A 21,933-nucleotide genomic window follows, 5' to 3' on the forward strand; every position below is an offset into this window, starting at 1 on the left:
TAGTAATAACATCAGAGGGAAACAGAGGAACAAGCGTGCTGCTCCTGGAGGACAGCAGAAGGGCAAATGCTGTGCCCTCACCGCCCCGGGGGTGTCCTCTTGGGGCCGCTGGCTGGGAGGCAGCCTCGGGAGACATACACCCCACGTGGGAGGACACGCACCACGTGAGCAGGGAGTCAGGCCTATCGCACAGGAGTAAAACACACGTTGCAGGGACATGTGAGCTTGGCCTGTGTGAGGGGAACACACGGGTTGGGCGTGTAGGGGCACAAGCTCAGGATCCGGCCCTCCCTGCTCTGGCGGCTCCCCAGCCACCCCCCAGGAATGAGACCCCCGGGCCGCGGGCCAGCACCATAGCCCACCCTCGCCAGGTCCCTCCTCCCCGCGAGAGCCCACCGGAAACCCTCTTCCTAAGAAAGTCATTCTTCCTGACATTCTGCCAGAAGGAACGTGACACACACATTCAGAAAAGTGAAAATCAGGAAAATGATCTACCTCACAAATGCTCACCTCACCCATAGGTTACTGTGGCTCAAACTTTGAGGCTGTTTGACCCGTTTCCTCCGAGTTCTTCACCGTGTGTAAGACTCGCGTTTGAACTTGATTCACCACTGTTCTGAGGTATAACTGACGTAATATTCTATGGGCCCCATGGAGACACCTAACGAGTCAACATTTGTAGCCACTAAGAAATGGTCTTTTTTGACACTACTGAGATCACACAATAGATAAAATCCTAACATTTCACTGAATCACCAAACGATTCTGAAATTATGCCATTAATGAGTTTATAACTTAATGAGTGCAATCTATGATGACGACTCCGCCACGAGGAACCAGGTTCAACGGGGTCCCATCCTGTGAATCTGCCACCATAGAAAGCAGCTCCCGTCAACCTGATTCCCGCACATTTTGATGGCTGCTAAGTGTTTCACAATTATTTGTAACATTATAAAAATATTCCTTGTATATAAAGGTTTTCCTACTGTAAGGGCCTACTTAGCCAGAGGGAGCCATTGTGTTGTTTATGCAGCAAACTGAGACTGACCCTGCCCCTCCCAGAGGAACTGACTTAAAAACAAGTCCGGAAACCAGTCCCAGGTAGCAAAGCCCAGATACAACGGTGGGTCAGGCCAGGTGGAGACATCCAATCAGTGGGGTGCACATACTGTCTCCCTAGCTACCAAGGAGAGTGGGCTCTGCCTTTTGGGTGCCAATTCTGACCAAGGTGATAGGCTAGTGCAAATATCTACTAGGGTAAATTGAAATTCCGTTGGCCACCCGTGTGTGACCTAGCATGATTGTACAGTTGTCTCTGTGTGTTGCAATCTCATTGGCCACCTGTGTGTGCCCAGGCTCAACCACATGGCCTTTGCTCTATAAAAGTTAGTCTGTGAGGCTGGGAGGGGTCGCCTCTTTGTAAGAGACGGCCCCGACCGGTCGGTTTGATTCTCGATGCTTGGTGCAAAATAAAGCTTTGCCTGACCTTCGCTTTGTATCAGTCTTGCTCCTTTGATCACGGACCCATTATTGGGGGACCTATCACTGGGGGCTCGTCTGGGATCAAACGATGAGAACTGAGCCAGCATCAGAATTTCTGGGAAAAGCCTCCAGAGGTCAGATTTCAGGATCCTGTCTGTCTGTCTGGTTGCAGAGCTCCAGGGTATAGCCCACCAGGGAGAAGCTAGATGCAGCCATGCTCCCCAGAGCTGGAGTGGACGCAGGGACGCCCCATCCCACCACTGGTAGATCGTCAGGGGGTTCGAGTCCCCCTGTGCGGTCACAGGATTCAAGTCCCCCTGGGCAGTCAGGAGATCAAGAAAGTCCCCATCGGTGGCAGGTTCTGGGTAAGGACCCCTGGGCCTGTGGTTGTCTTTGTCCTTTTGTTGTCTGTTGTTTATTGTGTTTGCAGGGGATGGAGAAAGTCCCCACCAGCAGCAGGCTCTGGATGAGGATCACTGGGCCTGTGGTTGTCTTTGTCTTATCTTTTTGTTGTCTGTTGTGTTGTTTATTGTGTTTGGAGAAATGGGGCAAGCGGGGAGTAAGGGAACTGTGACACCCCTAAGTCTTGTTCTTTAGCAATATCAAGGATTTTCAAGGTAAAGCCACCCAGTCGGGTAACAAGGTTTACCCGGTTAAACTAAAAACACTGCCAATTAGAGTGGCCCATTTTCTCCACAGGGTGGCCGCTGGAAGGAATGTTTGCCTTGGCTCAGATCTACTCTACCCAGAGTAAGGTCTTCGATCTCCATCGAGACCAAATACCATACATCATGGCCTGGCGATACCTGATAGAAAAGCCACCGTCATGGCTCAAGTCTCACCTTCCCCTACTAATGAAACCACCTCTCTCCCTCTAAGGCAGGGCGGATCACCAAAACCAGAACAGAGAGATGAGGGGACCAAGGAAGAGGACTGTCCTACCCCATCGGACGTGGAGGATCCTGATAAACCTGACTCTCGGTCCTGAGATGCCCTTACCAGTCCCCCTCATATGCAGTTGGGGTCCACCTATGGGACCACCAAGCAGAAAGACCGCCCTGATCCTTCCCCTTTCCTCTATCCCCCTCTGCCTTCCTCTACCTCACCAGTTCGATCAGCGCCAATGCTGCCTCTCCATGAGGTTGCTCTATCAGACGGGAGAGGGCGCCCCCACCTAACCTCTATCCCTCTCTCCTCTTCTGACCTCTGTAACTGGAGGGCCCAACACAAATCCTTCTTGGTCCACCCTCAGGATTTAATTAGTCTCCTGGAGACTGTCTTTCTTACCCATCAGCCCACCTGGGTGGATATTCAACAGCTCCTGATGGCTCTCTTTAATGCGGAAGACAGGGATCGCATCACGCGAGAAACCCATAAGGTGATAAGCGAGAGACCTGGCAGGGACCTCGATCCCTGGCGGAGGGAGGACTCCTGCCCGAGGGAACCCCCCGACTGGGAGTCCAACTCCAATGAAGGGGAGGAGAGCCTGCGCTTCTACCGCCAGGCTCGACTGGGAGGCCTCCATGCAGCTGTAAGGAGACCCATAAAAAGATCTAAAATTAGTGCGGTGACTGAGGGTAAGAATGAGTCTCCGGGAGCTTTCCTAGAAAGGCTTATTGGAGCCTATAAAATGTATAGCCCGACCGACCCTGAGGCACCCAAAAATCAGAGGGCAGTGAATCTTGCTTTTGCCAGTCAGTCAGCCCCAGATATAAAGAGGAAATTTAAGAGGAAATATAAAGAGGAAATAACTTCAGAAAATCGAAGGATTTGAAAGGAAGAATCTGACTGAGTTGGTGGGAATAGCAGAAAAGCTGTTTAACAACAAGACTGCACAAGAGGATGAAAAACAGACAAAAAAACTGGTTACGGTTTTGGCATTGCGTGAGGCGGGGAGGAGACGGGGAAAGAGCGCAACGGAAGGGGAAAGGCAGGTAGAGGTGGTCCGTGCGAGGAAAAGCCTGAGCACAGAGAAGACAGGCGGGAAGACGCAGATTCAGACCAGTGCGCTCACTGTGAGGGAAACGGACGCTGGGCCAGGGAGTGCCCCGAACGGCAGACGGCAATGCCGGCCCCCAGAGACTGAAGGGGCCGTGGTTCGGAGCCCTCCCCGGACCTCGGGTAAAAACTGAAGCAGAGGGGAAATCAAGTGATTTTTTGGTGGACACGGGAGCCCAATTTTCCTCATTACTTAACCCTATGGGAAAACTATCTGGACAGAAAGTCTGGGTACAAGGGGTGAATGGCACAGAAAGACATGAACGGACAACAGAAAGGACTTTAAATTTGGCCTCAGGAGTAGTCAAGCATCGATTCTTGGTCCTCCCTAACGCCCCGTATTACCTGATGGGAAGAGATCTCCTCCCCAAACTACGAGCTGGCATTCAGTTCTCGGAAGGAGACATGACTGTAACCTTGAGACAACCCACTGTGCAGATGCTTGTGGCAGCAGTAGATGGATACCTTCTTTACCAGCCAGTCTCAGAACCAGAGCAGACAAGAGAAGGGAGCCTTCTCCAAACCCTACAGGTCGAGTTTCCTGAAGTCTGGACAGAAGGGAAGCCCCCTGGCTCGGCCAAGGGACAGCCTCCAGTGGTGATACAATGAAAAGCAAGGGCCACGGCTGTTCGCGTCCGGCAGCACCCCCTCCCCTGGGAAGCAAAGGAAGGGATCAGAAAACACATGAACCGCCTCCGCGGAGACGGGATCCTAGTGCCTTGCAAGTCTCCATGGAACACACCTTTGCTGCCCATTAAAAAGGCCGAGACTGGGGAGTACCAACCCGTCCAGACTTGCGGGAAGTTAATAAACAGGTTGAAGACATCCACCCGACAGTGCCTAACCCCTATACCCTACTCTCCCTCCTAGGCCCCAGAAGAACTGTGTATACCGTCTTAGATCTCAAGGATGCATTCTTTCTGCATGTCTTTAGCAAAGGAATTCTCAGCACCTTTTTGTTTTTGAGTGGTCTGACCCACAAGAAGGATTCCAAGGCCAGCTCACCTGGACAAGACTTCCCCAAGGATTCAAGAATTCGCCCACTATCTTTGACGAGGCGCTACATGAGGATTTGCGTGAGTACAACCCAGGAGTCACTCTGTTACAGTACGTTGATGACTTGCTAGCAGCCACTGAGGACTATGAGTCATGTTTGCGGGGGACGAGAGCGCTCTTACAGACTCTGCAGGAAAAAGGGTATCGGGTGTCAGTGAAGAAAGCACAGCTCTGTCAGAGCCATGCCACTTATCCAGGCTTTGATCTCCACGAGGGCATGCGTTCACTGTCTGAGTCCAGGGAACAGGTGATCACCCAATACCCCCACTCCACCACGTCCCGACAAGTGAGGGAGTTTCTTGGGACGGCGGGCTACTGTAGGCTGTGGATACCGCGATTTGCGGAGGTTGCCCGACCTCTCTACGAACTGGCAAAACAGGGCTCACTATGATAGAGTGGACAGCTGAGGCAGAAGGAGCATCTCGGGAGTTACAAACAGCCCTACTGCGTGCCCCAGCATTGGCCACCCCAGCTGTTACCAAGCCCTTCCACTTGTATGTGGATGAAAAAGCAGTGGTGGGCAAAGGAGTTTTAACTCAGACTCTGGGACCCTGGCGAAGGCCAGTAGCCTATCTTAGCAAGAAATCAGATCCAATGGTGGCTGGGTTCCTCCCTTGCCTCCACATAATTGCTGCCATGGCCCTCCTGGTCAAGATGCAAGTAAATTGACTTTGGGTCAAAATCTCATCTTGCCACCACTCACGCTATCAAGGGCCTTCTCCAGACTCCACCAGACCGATGGATGACGAACGCCCGAGTGATGGGGTATCAGGCCCTCCTCCTCAATAAACCAAGAGTGACCATCCGGCCCCTGGCGGTGCTAAATCCAACCACACTGCTGCCAGAAGAGCTGGCTGACCACCCACACGACTGCAGGGAGGTTCTAACCCAAGTCACAGGAATAAGGCTGGACCTCAGAGACATTCCCCTCCTGGATGCAGAGATGACTCTGTTCACAGATGGGAGTAGCTACATGGTCGATGGAAAGAGGTATGCGGGGACTGCAGTGGTTTCCCCTGAGCAGAAACTCTGGACAGCAGCCCCGCCACACAGAACCTCGGTGCAAAAAGCGGAGCTGATTGCACTTACCAAGGTACTACAGATGGCCAAAGGTAAAATCACCACCATCTATAAGGACAGCAGTACGCCTTTGCTACTCTCCATATACATGGGGCTTTTTACAAAAAGGGGCCTATTAACAGCAGAAGGAAAAGGAATTAAAAACCGAGGAGAAACACTGGCTCTCCTCCAGGCTGTTTGGGACCCAAAAGAGGTGGCCATTTTGCATTGCCTGGGACACTGAAAGGGGACTGATCTGATTTCAAAAGGAAGCCAATTAGCAGATCAAGCCACAAAGCAAGCAGCCAGAGAAACAGTGCAAGAGCTGGTGACACTCCTGGCTCCAGCCCTACCAGAAAAGCTGGACTATTCAGAGGAAGATTTAAAGTATTTACAAAAATGGGCTAAATTGGACTATGAAGGGGACTGGGCTAAGACTAAAACAGGAAAGTTAATTCTTCCTTGAAGTCTAGGTAAGAAGTTAGTAGACCAGATACATCAGAGTACTCATTTGGGGACACGCAAACTCAAGGAGCTTATAGGCAAGCAGTTCCAGGTTTCTAAATTAGGGCGTATGGTTCAGGATATAGTTGACAGATGTGCTCAATGCCAGGCAGTTAATTCAGGAGGAACTAGAATGAGAAGAGGGAAAAGAGAAAGAGGTAAGGAACCAGGAATTTATTGGGAAATAGATTTTACAGAGATGAGACCCAGAAAACATGGGCACAAGTACATGTTAGTTTTTGTAGATACCCTTTCAGGCTGGGTAGAGGCTTTTTCCGCCAAATGTGGGACGGCAGGAGTGGTAGCCAAAAAGCGGTAAAAAAGTGGTAGCCAAGAAGAAATAATTCCTAGGTTTGGGCTGCCTCTCACGATCGGGTCAGACAACGGCCCTGCATTTGTGAGTTTGGTGTCATAGGCATTGGCCAAGGCCGTGGGCACTAATTGGAAACTACCTTGTGCCTACCGGCCCCAGAGTTCCAGGCAAGTAGAGAGAATGAACCGGACTCCTAAAGAGACCTTGACAGAGCTAATTCTGGAGACTGGCGGTGGATGGGTCGGTTTGATTCTCGATGCTTGGTGCAAAATAAAGCTTTGCTTGACCTGCACTTTGTATCAGTCTTGCTCCTTTGATCACGGACCCATTATTGGAGGACCTAACACCTATGTTTTGGGTATAGGAAATAAAGGTTAAAGAACATAAACATTTATTTATAAATCTCCACATATAGGTCACGAGACCAGACGCCAAAATGACTATGTGAATTTAAAAACACAAGCGTAGTGATTTCACTATACCACACCCGGCACCAAACACTTTCAAGGCCATCTTAGAGTCACTCCCCCTGCGGGACAGTGGTAACTGGGCAGAGGCCCTGCTCCAAGACACACGGCTTTTGTCCATTTCCCCAGGATCCAAGCAGTTCACTTCTTCACAACATCCTCAGCACACACGAGGTACAGAGAACACATGGCCTTATCTCCAGCTTGGTGATGAGGAAAATGAACTCCAGCAAGATTAATCCATTCGGTCAAGGTCAAACGTCTGCGTCGAGCCATGAGCTGAAGGCTGATCTGTCAGCCGCCAACCGTTCTCACTACAGCAGTGAGAACAGCCCCTCCTGTTGTGTGCGGCAGTGAAAGCGTGGCCCTTGACAGATGATGGCCTCATCTAGAATCAGCTGGCAAGAACACTGTGTGTCCCCCGGCAGCCTAGGGACAGGCAGTAGCGCCGACCATGTGCCTGGAGAGCTCCTCAGTCACTTATGCGGCAAACCCTACATGACCTCAGACGGAAACCACAACAGCCATGCTGCACGGAACCACAACAGCCATGCTGCACGGAGCACGCTTACATCGCTGAGCTCGATTATTATGTAAGCTCGGATATTTAAATCCCAATGAAAGTTTTATTTTGTTTGTGTGGCATTAATTTGCCCAAGTGTTGCTTGAAAAAAATCAAGAGCAAAATTATTATAAAAGTAAGAACAGGCTTAGTAATTAACATGTATACATTTGTCAAACATAGTTACCTGATTATCATATTTGAGAGACTGCGTCCCGACCAAAAACCGAATGGCATCTGTTTCTGCAGTCTGAGGTGTGAGGGCACGTGCCTGCGGGAGGGAAGGAAAGCGCACACACATTTAAGCAGTTCGACTTGACAGAGTTTAGAAGGCAGTTACCTTCTCTGCGGCTGCTGGGGTGGCAGTAGTTCAAAGTGCCCACTAGGCAACTCAGAAATGTGGATGCAAGGCCTTCAACTTTCGTATACATCGTGACTAACAATTCCATTCAAATGCATACATAGAAACAATTATAAACGGGCACAGAAAATAAGCAATAAAGATGTAAATGGTATTTTTAATGAAACCACAATTTTCAACGGCAACAGACTGGTGGAACAAATCATCCTTCAACAGTGCAGCAGAAAACCGCCCCCAGCAATGGCAGAAGAGGTGGTTTAAACCAAGCTCTGGCAGAGGGCAACCGTTAAAATGAAACAAAATACTATGAATTTGTTCCAAGGCCTCCTTTAAGGAATTCCCACAGCGAAGAATAAACGCCACGATCTTGGGAAGGAGCAAAGCATCGAGGAGCAAGCCTGACCTCCAGCCCGCTCTCAGCGGCCAGTCCAGAAGGGTGGCTCGCAGCTGACACCAAGGAACGCTTCTGACGGGCCCCTGGACTGAGGGGACAAACACGGAGTGCAGGGCCCACCCCGGAGAAGGGGCCAGCGGAGAGCTAACAGTCAGGATTGGGGTCCCGGAGGGCAGAGGCCAGGAGTGAAGGTGTCAACCCGCACAGACTGTTGCTCCAGGTCATCGTGGTCCGCAACTGGATTCTAAGTAACTGAGCAGACGGGTGCTCCTGGGCCGGCGAGACCCGCCCATCCTCCGGAGGAAGACAAAGACCTCCAAAGGTTCTACAGTTTTTCTCACAATGTCAAATGCTCAATCAAAAATAACTAGTCCGACACCCACCCCAAACCAAATGATTAAAAGCCAAACTGCAAACAACAGAAAGGCCTGCTGAGCATTCAGATGGTCAGGCTCTGGGCAACCAGCTGTAGAACATCAGGCTTTGTGCACAGGTTTGCCGGGAACACTCTTAGGAAGGACACCATGGGGGGAGCAGGAGCGAAACATGAAGGAAGCAGGAGTGGCCAGAGGACGCAGGACTGGCCAGAGGACAGGGAGGCCAGAGCCGGGATGGCTCCTCAGAGTGGAGCCATCATGGCCAGGCCCATCTGCGACCCTGCCCCCAACCCCACCAATCAGTCGTTGGCAGCAGGCTCTCCTGGAGGGGGTGTGACTTAGGGCAACGTGGCTCTGCTCAGCTGAGGGCAAACTCTAACAGCACCCACCGAGAGCTCCCAGCCACCCATAATCCCAGAACCCGCTGCATTTCCTGAAAGAGGAATCGGGGTGGTGCACCACAGCAGGAATTACGACACCTGTGCTTAATATTGTCAATAATTAAAAGACCTGGGACACCTGGGTGGCTCAGTTGGTTAAGCAGCTGCCTTCGGCTCAGGTCATGATCCCAGCGTCCTGGGATCGAGTCCCACATCGGGCTCCTTGCTCCGCAGGGAGCCTGCTTCTCCCTCTGCCTCTGCCTGCCACTCTGTCTGCCTGTGCTCGCTCTCACTCTCTCTCTCTTACAAATAAATAAATAAAATCTTAAAAAAAATAATAATAATAATTAAAAGACCAAATAAAAAATTTCAGGTGAAGAGTCTGAAGCCTCAAAGGAAAAGACTGTTCATAACTGGTTAATGCTCGTGGGACAAACACAACCAAACCCACATCTCTTTCAGTATGACCAGGAAGTGTGCCAGGACCAATCCCTCCATCCCCACAGCTCGTGCTCTGATGCCCGTGGGAGGAAAGGTGGCAGCATGAGAGGGACGCAGGAAGCCCGTGGGAGGCACAGGTGGCGGGGAGGTGGGGGCAGTAGCTGCGGGCGTTGAAGATGGAAGGAGTCCGTGGACCAAGGAGTACAACAGGCCCCTCAAGAAGCTAGAAAAGGCAAGGGAACAGATTGCCCCCGAGCCTCCTGGGAAGAATGCGGCCCTACCAACGCCCTGATTTAAGCCCCATGAGGCCCACATGAGGCTTCAGAACTACAGAATTGTAAGGTACAAGGCGCTGTTCTTTAAAACCATTAAATAGGGGCACCTGAGTGGCTCAGTGGGTTAAAGCCTCTGCCTTCAGCTCAGGTCATGATCCCAAGTCCTGGGATCAAGCCCCGAATCAGGCTCTCTGCTCAGCGGGGAGCCTGCTTCCCTTCCTCTCTCTCTGCCTGCCCCTCTGTCTACTTGTGATCTCTGTCTGTCAAATTAAGTAAATAAAATCTTTATAAATAAATAAATAAGTAAAACCATCAAATTGGTGCTGACTTGTTCTAGCAACGACAAGAAACTGATACCACCACACACAGTTCACCACGCAGGCCACTGTCCACATGCTCTCTTCCCACATGCAGCTAGAAACAGCCAAGACGTCCCACGTCCTCCTCCACCACATCTTATTCCTACATGTGTTTCTCAATTTCTTACTCATTCTTCCTAAAATAGGGTGAGCAGGACCCCTGGCGGACTCAATTAGTTAAGTGTCTACCTTCTACTCAGGTCATGATCGCACGGCCCTAGACTTGAACCCTGCATCGGGCTCCCTGCTCAGAGGAAGTCTGCTTCTCCCTCTGAACCCCTCCCCACTCATGTGCACGTGTTCTCTCTTTCAGATAAGTAAATAAATAAATCTTAAAAATAAATAAATAAAACGGGAGTAGATTAACAGTATAGCAGCCATCCTGACCAGTCAGTCTGTCTCATTTTTGACTTGGTTTCCACAGCAGGGGTGAACAAGACCTTTTCAGTGTCCACTGCCAAAAGGTTTGGAGACAACAATTTCATGTCATGCTCTCAGAAAATTCAACCATAGCCCTATGTCCCTACCCCTCCTCACAAAGGGTTGCTGGCATAAAAACGTTAACTACGCCTGAAAGCCCCTAAAACGGGGCCCAGAAGAGGACTCATCTGAGAGAAATGATTATTTTCCACGAAAAGACTCATTCATGCTTCGAGTCAGCAAGTGCGAGCGGACTATGTGACCCCTGCACCGCGGCTATGCATGGAAGGTGCCACGGAGGACAGGACACTGGCCCTGCCCTCAGGAAACAGATTCGCAGGAGACAGTGGACAAGACCTAAACACCGCAGGTGGGAAATGACTATATCTCAGAGCCCCTGGCCCAGACCACTCAGCAGCAAATCAACATTGATCAAAACACACCCATGAGCTTGACTTCCAGCAGAAGACAGCACTAAGTGCCATCACCGGAAAGCAGGGAGAAATACGCTGTTAGTTGCCATGAGATGGAATGAAAGGCCAGCTCAGACCTGCAGGGGCTGCTGAGGCCATCATGAGCCAGCAGCCAACCTGCTTCATCCCGAAGCAATTTACAGAGCCCGGAGCCAGAGCCCGGAGCCGCAGCCCTGGGTAAGCATGCAAGGAAATGAAGTCAAAGAGCTCATGTGTTTCAGAGACAAAAGCTGCCACAGTTTAGAAAAGCACCATGAGTTTGAGACTCTGCATGCTGTCACACACAGCAAGCCCCTTCTTTTTTAAAGCACTGAAGAGGAGGGGCACCAGGGTGGCGCGGTCAGTTAAGCGTCCACCTCTTGGTTTCAGCTCAGGTCGAGGTCTTGGGATCGTAAGATCAAGCCCCACGATGGGCTCCATGCTTGGCTCGGAATCTGCTTGAGATTCCCTCTCCCCTCCCCTGCTTACATGCATGTACGCTCTCCAAAATGAGTAAATAAAAATAAAAAACGGAAGAGAATTACTCTTACCAAAAAAAAAAATAAAAACCTGAATCTTTAAAAATTACAGTGAAATCTCAAAAACATTGAATCTAAGATCATTTTAGTACTTTATTAGGTTAAAATAATAATAACTCTGGCCATTTGGGTGACAGATATGTGTCCATAATGCTGGTCTTACGATGAAGGGAATGATCAAATGACCTTCTTAAATCTAGTCATGGTAATAGTTCTGAGGTGCTCCAATGACCTCGTTATTACAAGATCAAATTTTAGGTATAATAGGCCATAAAGTATCTGCATGTATTTTACCTTGGTTCATCTTCATAACACAATGAAGGAAACCCAAAGTCAGGATGGACAATATTATTGCTCCTTAGAAGATAAAGACGCTGAGGACCAGAGAGGCTCGGTGACTTGGCCATGGTCACAAAGCCCCTAGAAGAAGAAGCACCCGGACTCCCAGCCGGTTCTCTTTCTGCTGTGGTGATGTGGGGACCTGGCATAGGTAAGATACCTGTACATGGGACTGAAGGCAGAGCACGGTCACGTTGTTATCATTCTATACCCTGTTCTCAAATAAAGGCCATGGCATGTGCCTGACACCGCTGTCTTCCCTGCACCTCGCCATTTAGTGAGCTGACCCAGGACGCGGCAAGTGCAGATGCCGGGGAGCCAGGCTCTCGGTGGGGAAGGTCCCCTCCACGACAGGACGGCAACCCCAGGCCTCCCCGGACTTGCTGCGCACTGAGCTGTCCCTTGGGCGACTCAAAATTGTCTTCACGGGCTTATTAGTCCGAGCAAGTAAATGCTCCCTCTGCTGACCATCCGGCCCCGCTGCCCATCAGAACTTCGCCCCCACGAGCCGCGCCCCAGGCAAGCACAAGGCGCAGCCAAGGTGAGCAGGTGGAACAGAGCCGGTGCTTTCCACGGTAGAGACCGGGCGGCTGGACCTTCTATCGGAAGCGGTCTCCCCACAGAAACAGCCTCTTTTTTTTTTTTTTTAATTTTATTTATTTGACACAGAGAGAGAGAGCACAAGTAGACAGAGAGGCAGGCAGAGAGAGAGGGAGAAGCAGGCTCGCCGTTGAGCAGAGAGCCCGACGCAGGGCTTGATCCCAGGACCCTGGGATCATGACCTGAGCCGTAGGCAGAGGCTTTAACCTACTGAGCCACCCAGGCGCCCCAGAAACGGCGTCTTTACCGCGAGCTGCCCCCCCTCGCTGTCCCCCACCCCCCACCCCCCCGCTAGGAAGACCGAGCAGGAAGCCGGCGACCACCCTGCGACCTTCCTCACACAGCAGCACCTCCTCAGCACGCGGCAGATCACTTGCACTTCGCAAACAGAAAGAAAGAGCGAAAAGGAGGCAGAGCCCCACTTCTTCACTCTGTACTAAGTAAACACCTACTTCTCCGCCCCATCTCGCACCCCCAGACCGCAGAGGTCCAGAGTGCGGCAGAGAAGCACCAAAGCTCTTGAGCTGCTCACGGAAAACTGGGGCAACAGCACTGCTCCTGGGGACGAAGGGGCCACACCACACATGATCACTGGTACATTCACTGACACCCTCACTCGTGTGCGTGCCAAGGCTGACCGTTCAGCCCCACCAAGGGGCTGCCACCTGTCCCTCGCCCACTCTGCTCTGCCCTGCCTGCCCCTCTGGAGCCCCTAGTGCAACCCAGCCCCGTCGTACAGCGGAAAACGGGCCTCACACAGGAGCAGCGACACAGAAGGCATCAGCTGGCCTCCTGCAGAGGTCGCCACCTGCCCTCCTGCCCAGGGAAGGGGAGCCCCGCTGCCCGTGGGCAACAACACTGGGCAGCCCTCTCCTCTGTCCCTCTTTTCTACTCTGATTTCTTCCCCTAACTGGGAAAATCAAGTCACACACACACCCTCGTCCTTTGAGAATGTCTTACCTTGACTCCTTTGCTTCTCAAGCTGCTGCCGACCTCCTTCTTCCATTCACTGCCATGCTTAATGGCGGCGTAGACCGGGGGAGCCTTCCCGGACCCTGAGCAGTTCCTCCCCTTCTGCTGACCCGGCCGCCCTGCAGCCGCCCCGCAGCGCTGCTTTCCCTGCGGCCCCGGCCCCACAGCCTCAGGCACCCCTGACGAGGGACCCCTCTGTCCTCTGGCCCCTGAGGACCCCGTCCATCACCAGGGGTTCCCCTTGCTCACACTGTGGCTTTGTGTCCGGGCTCCATCCTGACTCTCCCTGGGCCGCACTTCCCTCCAAGCAAATCCCCCTCCCACAGGCAGCATCACCTGCATAACCAGGCCAGTGGCCACGCCCACTAGTCAGTAATCAGGTCCGCGGCCAGCCGGGAGGCTCACTCCCTAGGCCTCACTGCACTGGCCTGAGGCCCCTCCCCAGGCCTGCCTGCCCTTCTGGCTACCAGCCCGACCCCTCCCACCCCTGCCTACCAGGCGGACCACATAGGATCCCCCAACCCCGCATCGCGCCCTCCCCAGCTCCTCTCCAGCGCCACCACCCCTCCCTGCTACGTTGCTTGGACGGCATTTCCACAACCACGCACCCAACCTGCCTGACGTGAGGATTTTCACTCCAGCTCGCCCTCCACCTTCCGACCTCATCAAGTCAAATCGGGACCTCACGTTTCTGAGCAGTAGGCTGAAGTCTAAATTTTGCTCTTCTAAACTCTAGGGAACAGAACAGCTAGTGACCACAGATCGAAAAACACGAACATGACACAAAAGCAAGAGGGAAAGTGAAAGCGGAGACAGAAACATCTATAATCCAAACACACACCGTGAAGGAGAGACTCGAAGGCAGAGGTCCGAGCCAGGGGAGGCTGAGGACGGCCCCGGCAGCATCCCCCTCCTGCCCCGCAGAGATGGCAGCCCCGTGGGCATGGGACGGCCGCACAGGGGCACAGCTGGTGGCAAGAGTCAGAGCAGGCCGGGCAGGCCAGGCATCCCGTCTGGAAGCACTCTGGTCACCCAGAGTGGAGGGGGTGCTGCACCGTGGGCAGCCGGACTGGGCCGTCATCTCTGCCGGGGGACGAATGAGGGCCGCCGACTCCCTCACAAACCAGACCCAGGCTGCGGCAGTTCCTGCCAGCCGGGGCCAGGTCCGAACCCGCGCACAAAGCCCACAGCAGCTGGACAGAAAGGCTCGCCCACAAGAGACCAGGATCAGAGGAGCCCAGGAGCCCTGCAAGGGCTCCACCAGGAAGGACGGCGAGGCAGAGTGGCCGGAAAAGCCCTCAGAAGACACACACACGCCGACCACATGCTGCCACAGGAGAGCCAAAGCTCTCTGTACACACTACACATGTACACACTGTGTGTACATGCTGTACACGCAGCCAGGCCTGTACGGCCCAACAGAGCAGTCCTTCTCCAACAGTGACAGAGGAAAAACGGAAGAGAAAAGTACACGGGGGAAACCAAGGCACAGCTTGGAGAAGACAAGGCACGACGACCTCAGCTGAGGTCTGGGCTCACGGAGCTCACCGAGGGAAGCATAGAGCCACCGCAGGAAGGACACTCGGACGGACCCCCACTCACAGCAGACGATGCGGGCGGGGCTGAGAAAGACCGCAGAAAGTTTCAGGTGACAAAGGACATCAAGTGCAGAACCATACAATACCCAGAAAACAGCAAAATTGAGAAGTCAGTGCTCAGAAGGAGATTCACAGTCTCGATGCTCACGTTACGAAAAGAGAATGACATCAAATAAAGTAGGCCGGCAACTGAGGAGTCTTGAAGAACACCGAAGGCTGCTCGCCTGGCTTCCGCTCTGCACTGGGGCCTCCAGGAGGGAGGGATGCTGGGCTGTTTGCTTCCCTCCCGCCACGTCCCAGGGCACACAGTAACGTCTGGCACACCGCAGACCAGAAGTACTGGTCGACAGAATAAATGAATGCATTTCCTAGGAAAGCACGAATGACCAAACCTAACCTCAAAACAAAGGAAGCAATCAGAAGAGCTGGTGACCACAGATCCAAAAGCCAGTGTGGGGAGAGCACCCGAGGCTCAGGAATGGGCAAGGCAGACACGGTCAAGCCACTTCAGTGGGATGCGATGGTCACTTGGCAAGTCTGCTGGAGGACTGGTGGCCCTTGCAACCACAGAAGGTCTTCTTTTCCTTTTTTGAAAGATTTATTTATTTATTTGAGACAGAGAAAGGGGCAGAGAGAGAGAATCTCAAGCAGACTCAGTTTAGCGAAAGTCCTACGCGGGGCCCTATCCCATGACCCTGAGATCATGACCTGAGCTGAAACCAAGAGCCAGACACACAACCGAGCCACCCACGCACCCCAAGAAGGTCTTCTTAATGCACAAAGTTTCAAAGAAATAAGTGTGCAAGAGAGAAATAATCTTGTTTGTAGAGACTTTTGAATAGTCATAAAGAACTACGGTTCTGTTAACTAAGAATTACACATTAAACTCAGCCTGGGAAGGCTGATTTCTCCTGCTCAGGACACTGAGAGTGTGTGCAAGGTATCAGAAGTCTCATTCACACTATTTCAAATTCAGACCATGCTGGAGAAACACCCATAACAAAAATCACGATCATAATTAGCATAATGCACATAATAGTCAAATACACAAATCCATAAAATGTAACTGTAAGATGGCTTTGTGCTAAAATGTGTCACTGTTAAACTGTGTGGTCTCTGTGCCTAGTCTGGGAGCAGTCAGTTCGGTGACCATCTGACCACGGTTACTGGACATCCTGTAAAATGACTCTCCTCCCTTTCAGGAAAAAGCCGTAAACTCTGGCGTGGACACGGTGGTATATTCCTTGTCTTGTTATTGTAAATAGACTCTGGTCATCATCTCGCAAAGCAAGTACGACAGGGACAGCATGTCAGGCCAGGATCGTCTAGACTAGTAAGAGAAACACAGGACAAAAGGACGCAAGACAGGTAAGTGGGACACCCAGCAGAGAACATGCAAGGGTACCAGTACATGGCCAGCAAGAGCACCATTAACTAGGAAAGTCGGGGCATGCATATACAAAAATAAGGCATCAAACTTAAAATTCTGGGTGCCTAGGTGGCTCAGTCATTTAAGTATCCACCTTCAGCTCAGGTCATGATCCCCGTGTCCTGGGACTGAGTCCCACATTGGGCTCCCTGCTCAGTGGGAAGCCTGCTTCTCCCCCTGGCTGCTGCCCCCCCTGCTTGTGCTCTCCCTCTCTGTGACAAATATATTTTTAAAAAAAAATAAAATCTTTATGAATGAATGGTAAAGAGAAGAAACAATTCTAAGTTGAATGCAGTTGTCAGGGAATCGGGTAAGATGGAAAACGTTAATGACAGGCAATCAGATAAGATGCAGGTAAGATCCTGCAGATCTTAATCAGATTTTCAGCAATCTGACTCCTTAAAAGACAGTAAGAATTACTTGGATTTTCTTTTTAATTTTCAATGCACAAAAATGAAAAGAACTAGGGGCACTTGGGTGGCTCGCTTGGCTAAGTAACTGCCTTCGGCTCAGGTCATGATCCCGGAGTACCAGGATTGAGTCCCGTATCAGGCTCCCACCTCCATGGGGAGCCTGATTCTCTCTCTGACCTTCTCCTCTCTCATGCTCTCTCTCTCACTGTCTCTGAAATAAATAAATAAAATAAAAAATAAAATAAAATAAAATCATAAACACACATCAAAAGTTGCTTTCTACGAGCTAAAAGATGTCAATCACATATCATAATGTTCCATACACAAACGTGCCCTGCATTTTTATTTTAATGACCCCTGTATGGTGCTCTTCTGACTTTATTGACATAGAAGGAACTTATTTTATCCTTGAGCCCCATTACCTCAATCATTGGTCAACAATCAGATCCTCATCATCTTTTATTGTTTTTAAAGATTTTATTTAAGACAGAGAAAGCATGGGCACACACACAAGCAGGGGGAGCAGCAGGCAGAAGAAGGGGGAGAAGCAGCTCCCTACTGCACAGGGAGCCCGTGTGGGTCTGGATCCCTGGACCCTGAGACAATGACCTGAGCCAAAAGCAGGCGCTTCCCCAACTGAGCCACCCAGGAACCTCCAGAGCCCTACCTTTTGAAGTAAAGTGCTCTCCACAGTGATTTGAATGTCACTGACAACCAAAAACCTCCACTGTGACTTCCAGTTCTTTTTATGTTTACTCTAGTATGGATTCTGCAGATTCGAGAATTTCATGGCCCACATACTGTCCAAAGTAAAGAATAATAAAAATCTGCTACTTCTTTTAAGGTAAAGGAGAAATTCAGATAAAACATTTGATGCCCAAGGCAAGGATCCACTCCTTGATACTAATCCCAGGAAATAACATTTGTTATCTCAAAGATCCAACGCTGAAGATCAAAACCTCTGTTATTCAGGCCATTTCTTAAGGAGCTAAAGAAGTGATTAGGGACACTGGAATCAGATGCACACTTTAGGAAGTACGAGGTCAGGGACCCTCAATCTCCCCACAGGCTCCCTCCGCATGTGGCTACACGTGCACCTTTTCCAGGGGAAAGCAGTGCAACTTTGTAGTTAAGCGGCTTTGAAGTTGGCTTAGGTTTAAAGCCTCTCTAGGTCAGAATCCCAAGTTTATCGCTTGCTGGCTAGGTGGGCGTGGCCCACAGAAGAGCATCTCTAAGTAGGACTGCGAGAGACGTGAAGTCCAGGCAGTCTTCAGCAGCACACAGGATTGCTCTCAGAAGCTGCTAGTTAAGGGGCGCCTGGGCGGCTCAGTGGGGTAAAGCCTCCATCTTCGGCTCCAGTCATGATCCCAGGGTCCTGGGATGGAGCCCCACATCGGGCTCTGCTCAGTGGGGAGCCTGCTTCCTCCTCTCTCTCTCTCTCTGCCTGCCTCTCTGCCTACTTGTGATCTATGTCTGTTAAATGAATAAAATCTTTAAAAAAAGAAGAAGAAGAAGCTGCTAGTTAAGGCAGTCTTGGGTGACTGAGCCTGCAGCCAAAAGCTAAACACAGCTCCTTCCTCATAGGACACTTTGATACTGCCTTGTATGGATTTATCTGTAAGAATTTTTTCTTATGATAATAATTAGAACATTTCCTGAGTGTGTATTATGTGCCAGGCAATGTTCTAAGTGCTTGAATTAAACGTATTAACTCATTTAATCTTCCTAACAGCCACAGGGGATCCAAGCTCATTTTCCCATTTTACTGGCAAGGAAACGAACCCAGGGTTACGAGGTAAGTGTTGGAGACGGGATTTGAAGATTTTATTTATTTATTTATGAGACAGAGCTCACAAGCGAGCAGGGCAAGGGAAGAGGGAAAGGGAGATTGAGAGAGAGAGTCTCCAGCAGGCTCCCCGCTGAGTGGGAGCCCCAGGCAGGGCTGGACCCCAGGACCCCGAGACCATGACCTGAGTGGAAATCAAGAGTGGGACACTCCACCAAGCGAGCCCTGCAGACGCCCCTGGAGCCAGGATTTAACCTTGAGGGGCTACGGTGGTGCCCAGGCTTTTAGAAACTAACACCACTGCTGCTCTCACTGTACGCTTCTTGACACCCACGAGCATTTATATTTCTTACTTTTGTCTTTTTTTTTTTTAAAGACGCTTGTTTACTCATTTGAGGAGAGAGCGAGCATGAGCGGTGCAAAGGGGCGGAGGGAGAAACGGAGTCCCCCCGAGCGGGGAGCCCCAGGCTGGGCTGCGCCGCAGGACCCCGAGACGGGGCCTGAGCGGAAGGCGGACGCTTCACGGACGGCAGCGCCGGGCCAGTACTTACACCGTTCACGCTCCTGTGGGGCGCACGACCGCGTTATCGCGTACCGCACACGGCAGCGAACTGGCTTTTGGCTCCGCATCTGTCCCTGAGTGCCTTAAGGTTCCCGAAGCCATCAGCCGAGGTGACGCCGACGCAGGGCCCCGTCGGGCCGGCGCGGGGCGCCCTCGCTGCCCTCCCGGCTCCGCCGGCCCGGCCGCGCCCCTGTCCGCGCTCCCCGCACGCGTCCCTGCTGTCCCGCTCCACCGCCCGCGCTCCGCCTCGCCGCTCCCGGGGGACCCTGCGCGACGCGGAGCGGCCGCGCACAGCCCGGGGTCACGGTGGCCGCGCCGAGCCCGGGACCCGGGGGGACAGCCCGGGCTCACGGTGGGGCCCGCGCAGGGCAGTCAAGCGCCCCCGCCGCCCTCGGCCCCGCGCCCCCAACCAGAACTGCGCGCCGCAGGGAACCGCACGCGGCGGCCGTGGGCCCCGGCGCTGCGCCCTCGCTGCGGCCCGCAGGACCCTGGGCCTTCCCGGACAACCGAGTCCGTTGAAGGCGCTCCCCGCAGCCCCCGGCCCGCAGCCGCACAAGGGGCCGGGCCGCGCCCGCCGCGCTCCGCAAACAGCGCGGCCCGGGGGCTCCCCTGGACGCACCTGGAACTCCAGCCCATAGATGACCGGAGCGTCGTCCTCCATGCTGGGCCGCTCACCGCGTCAGGCCCGTGCTCAGAACCCGCGCGCCTCGGCCTCAGCGCCCATTCATTCCCTCCCTCCCCGGAGGCCCCAACTGCAGGCCTTCTGGGCCCACCTCGGCTCCCGTAGGCCTTACTTCCTGTATTTTCCTGCTGCGTCATCAACACGCTCCTCTCCGGCTGCCAATGGAAACGGCTCGAGGCTCTGGCGCATGCTCACTTGACTCCAAACGGGTTCTCAAACCCTCTGGCCGCAGGAGGCGGACCCGGCGGGGAGGAGCCTGGGCGGGAGCCGGATCTCCGGGGGCGGAGGACGGGTCGGTCGGTAGGACACGGACTGGCTGGGTCGGTGGGCGGGCGTCCCGCAGACGTCCCCCGCTCGGAGCCCTCCCTGCTCGGTCCCCCCGGACGGAATCGCTCACCTGGCCCTGCCGGGGGTTGTTATCATTCGTGCCCAGCAGGGCGCAGGGACAGACGCTTCACAGGCCCTGCCTTGAAGTTCTTGCCTCTAACCCTGCGCCTAAGGTAGCATTCTTCCGTCTTAGCGGTGAGCGGCTGCAGAACTGACCGTGGACGGCACCGACGTAGTAAGTGCGGAGCTGGACGTGTGCCTGGTCTGTGGACTCGCCAGGGCACCGCCTAGGATCCCTGTCGGTGGCCGCGCTCACTCAGGCCGCAGGCAGCCCCCCTCCGGGGGGATAAGCAGTGCCAGCCCTGCGCCAGGGAGTGACCTGCACCGCTGGCAACATCTGACCAGCATTTGACTCTGAATAGGAACCTGCTGAGAAGACCCTGGGTTCCCTGGGGATGTCCAGAGATGGTCCTGGAGGACACTGCTTAGACAGCATTCCTTGACTACGCCTGCCTTGACCATGTCCTCAACAGACAGAAGGGAAACTGCACGGAATCCCAAAATGCCGTAGGAGAACCCCCTTCACTAAGCTGGGTTCCTCTGCTTTCCGGGACCGCACACCTCTCCGACTATTTAACTTCCATCTTCATGGCAAATGGCAAGGTTTGGAACAGGTGTATGAAAAGGTGCCCAACATCTCTGATCAACAGGGAAATACAAACCAAAACCACAGTGAGCTGTCACCTCACATCTGTAAGGATCACTGTTCCAGCATTCCCAGTTCCGGGAGTCAAAGGAGATAAAATCACCACGTCAAAGAGACATCTGTGCTCTGATGTTCACTGCATCCTTAGTCGCAGCAACCAAGACAAGGAAACAATAATGGTCCATAGACAGATGAATGGATGAAATGTGGCACACACGGGCGCCCCCCGCAACGCACACACGCACAGTGGAATGTTATTTAGCCTTAAAAATGAAATCCTATTGATGAGGGAGCAGGAGGCTGGCTGAGGACAAAGCAAAGCTGGCACCTTGCACCCCCTGTCCACCCGCTCCCCTCGGAAATATGTGTCACATTCCTCAAGCACCCCTGACTGCCCTAGAAGGAAAACTAGTTAACTTGCAGAGATCACAATCCTACAAGGCAGGAGTCTTCCTTGGCTTACAAATGTCCTTGAGTTGTACAACAAAGAAGTTACCCTATCAATACCCCAATTTCCAAAGGCACATAACTCAGTTCCTCAAGCCCTAATGTTGCCCTCCCCTCCATAAAAACTGAAGGAGGCTGAGGTAGAAGGAAAAGTAAATAAATTTCTTCTAAACCCAAATCTCACTAACAAGGACGCTTGATAGCAGGAATGTAACATTCCACCAGGAGACTCCCAATTGTCTTTATGTTAGTGCCTCATTAGAGGGAAAGTGGCCTTGGTTTGATAGTAACCAGGCCTTCAATATCCTGACAGTCTTCTTTACCCCAATAGCCCTTCTGAACACCCCTTTGTCCTCACCTACCCAACTCCTGTGTATATAACCAGCCACTCCTCACATGCCCAGTGAAGCATCTCCGTCTGCCCATGGGTCCTGTCCCCATGCTCTAATAAACCACCTTTTTTGCACCAAAGATGTCTTAAGAATTCTTTCTTAGCCGTCAGCTCTGAACCTCACCTCGGTTCTAGAACTTCATCACTATCATTTGCTAAACATGGATGAATCTGGAGGACATTCTGGTAAATGAAATAAGCCAAACACAGAAAGACAAATACTGTATGAGTACACACCTACA

At 52.4% G+C, this 21,933-nt stretch overlaps 1 protein-coding gene across 4 annotated transcripts in view; it reads right to left on the bottom strand.

Annotated features, from left to right (window-relative positions):
• The window catches only part of EIPR1 (EARP complex and GARP complex interacting protein 1), a 123,608-nt gene extending 103,686 nt beyond the window's left edge, over positions 1-19,922 (bottom strand). The window contains exons 1-2 of one of the 4 annotated variants that reach the window (XM_059405083.1): positions 19,758-19,918; positions 7,629-7,712 (exon numbers count right to left, since the gene is read on the bottom strand). In XM_059405083.1, coding sequence (XP_059261066.1) covers positions 7,629-7,712; positions 19,758-19,799 — 126 coding nt within the window. In that variant the 5' untranslated portion in view covers positions 19,800-19,918. Of the gene's footprint in view, positions 1-7,628; positions 7,713-19,757 lie in introns of all 4 variants that reach the window. The other 3 variants (XM_059405080.1, XM_059405081.1, XM_059405082.1) reach the window with 3 other exon arrangements.
• Between the last annotated feature and the right edge of the window lie 2,011 nt (positions 19,923-21,933).

This window comes from Mustela nigripes, chromosome 7, assembly GCF_022355385.1.
Source record: "Mustela nigripes isolate SB6536 chromosome 7, MUSNIG.SB6536, whole genome shotgun sequence".
In the NCBI taxonomy this organism is placed as follows: domain Eukaryota; kingdom Metazoa; phylum Chordata; class Mammalia; order Carnivora; family Mustelidae; genus Mustela; species Mustela nigripes.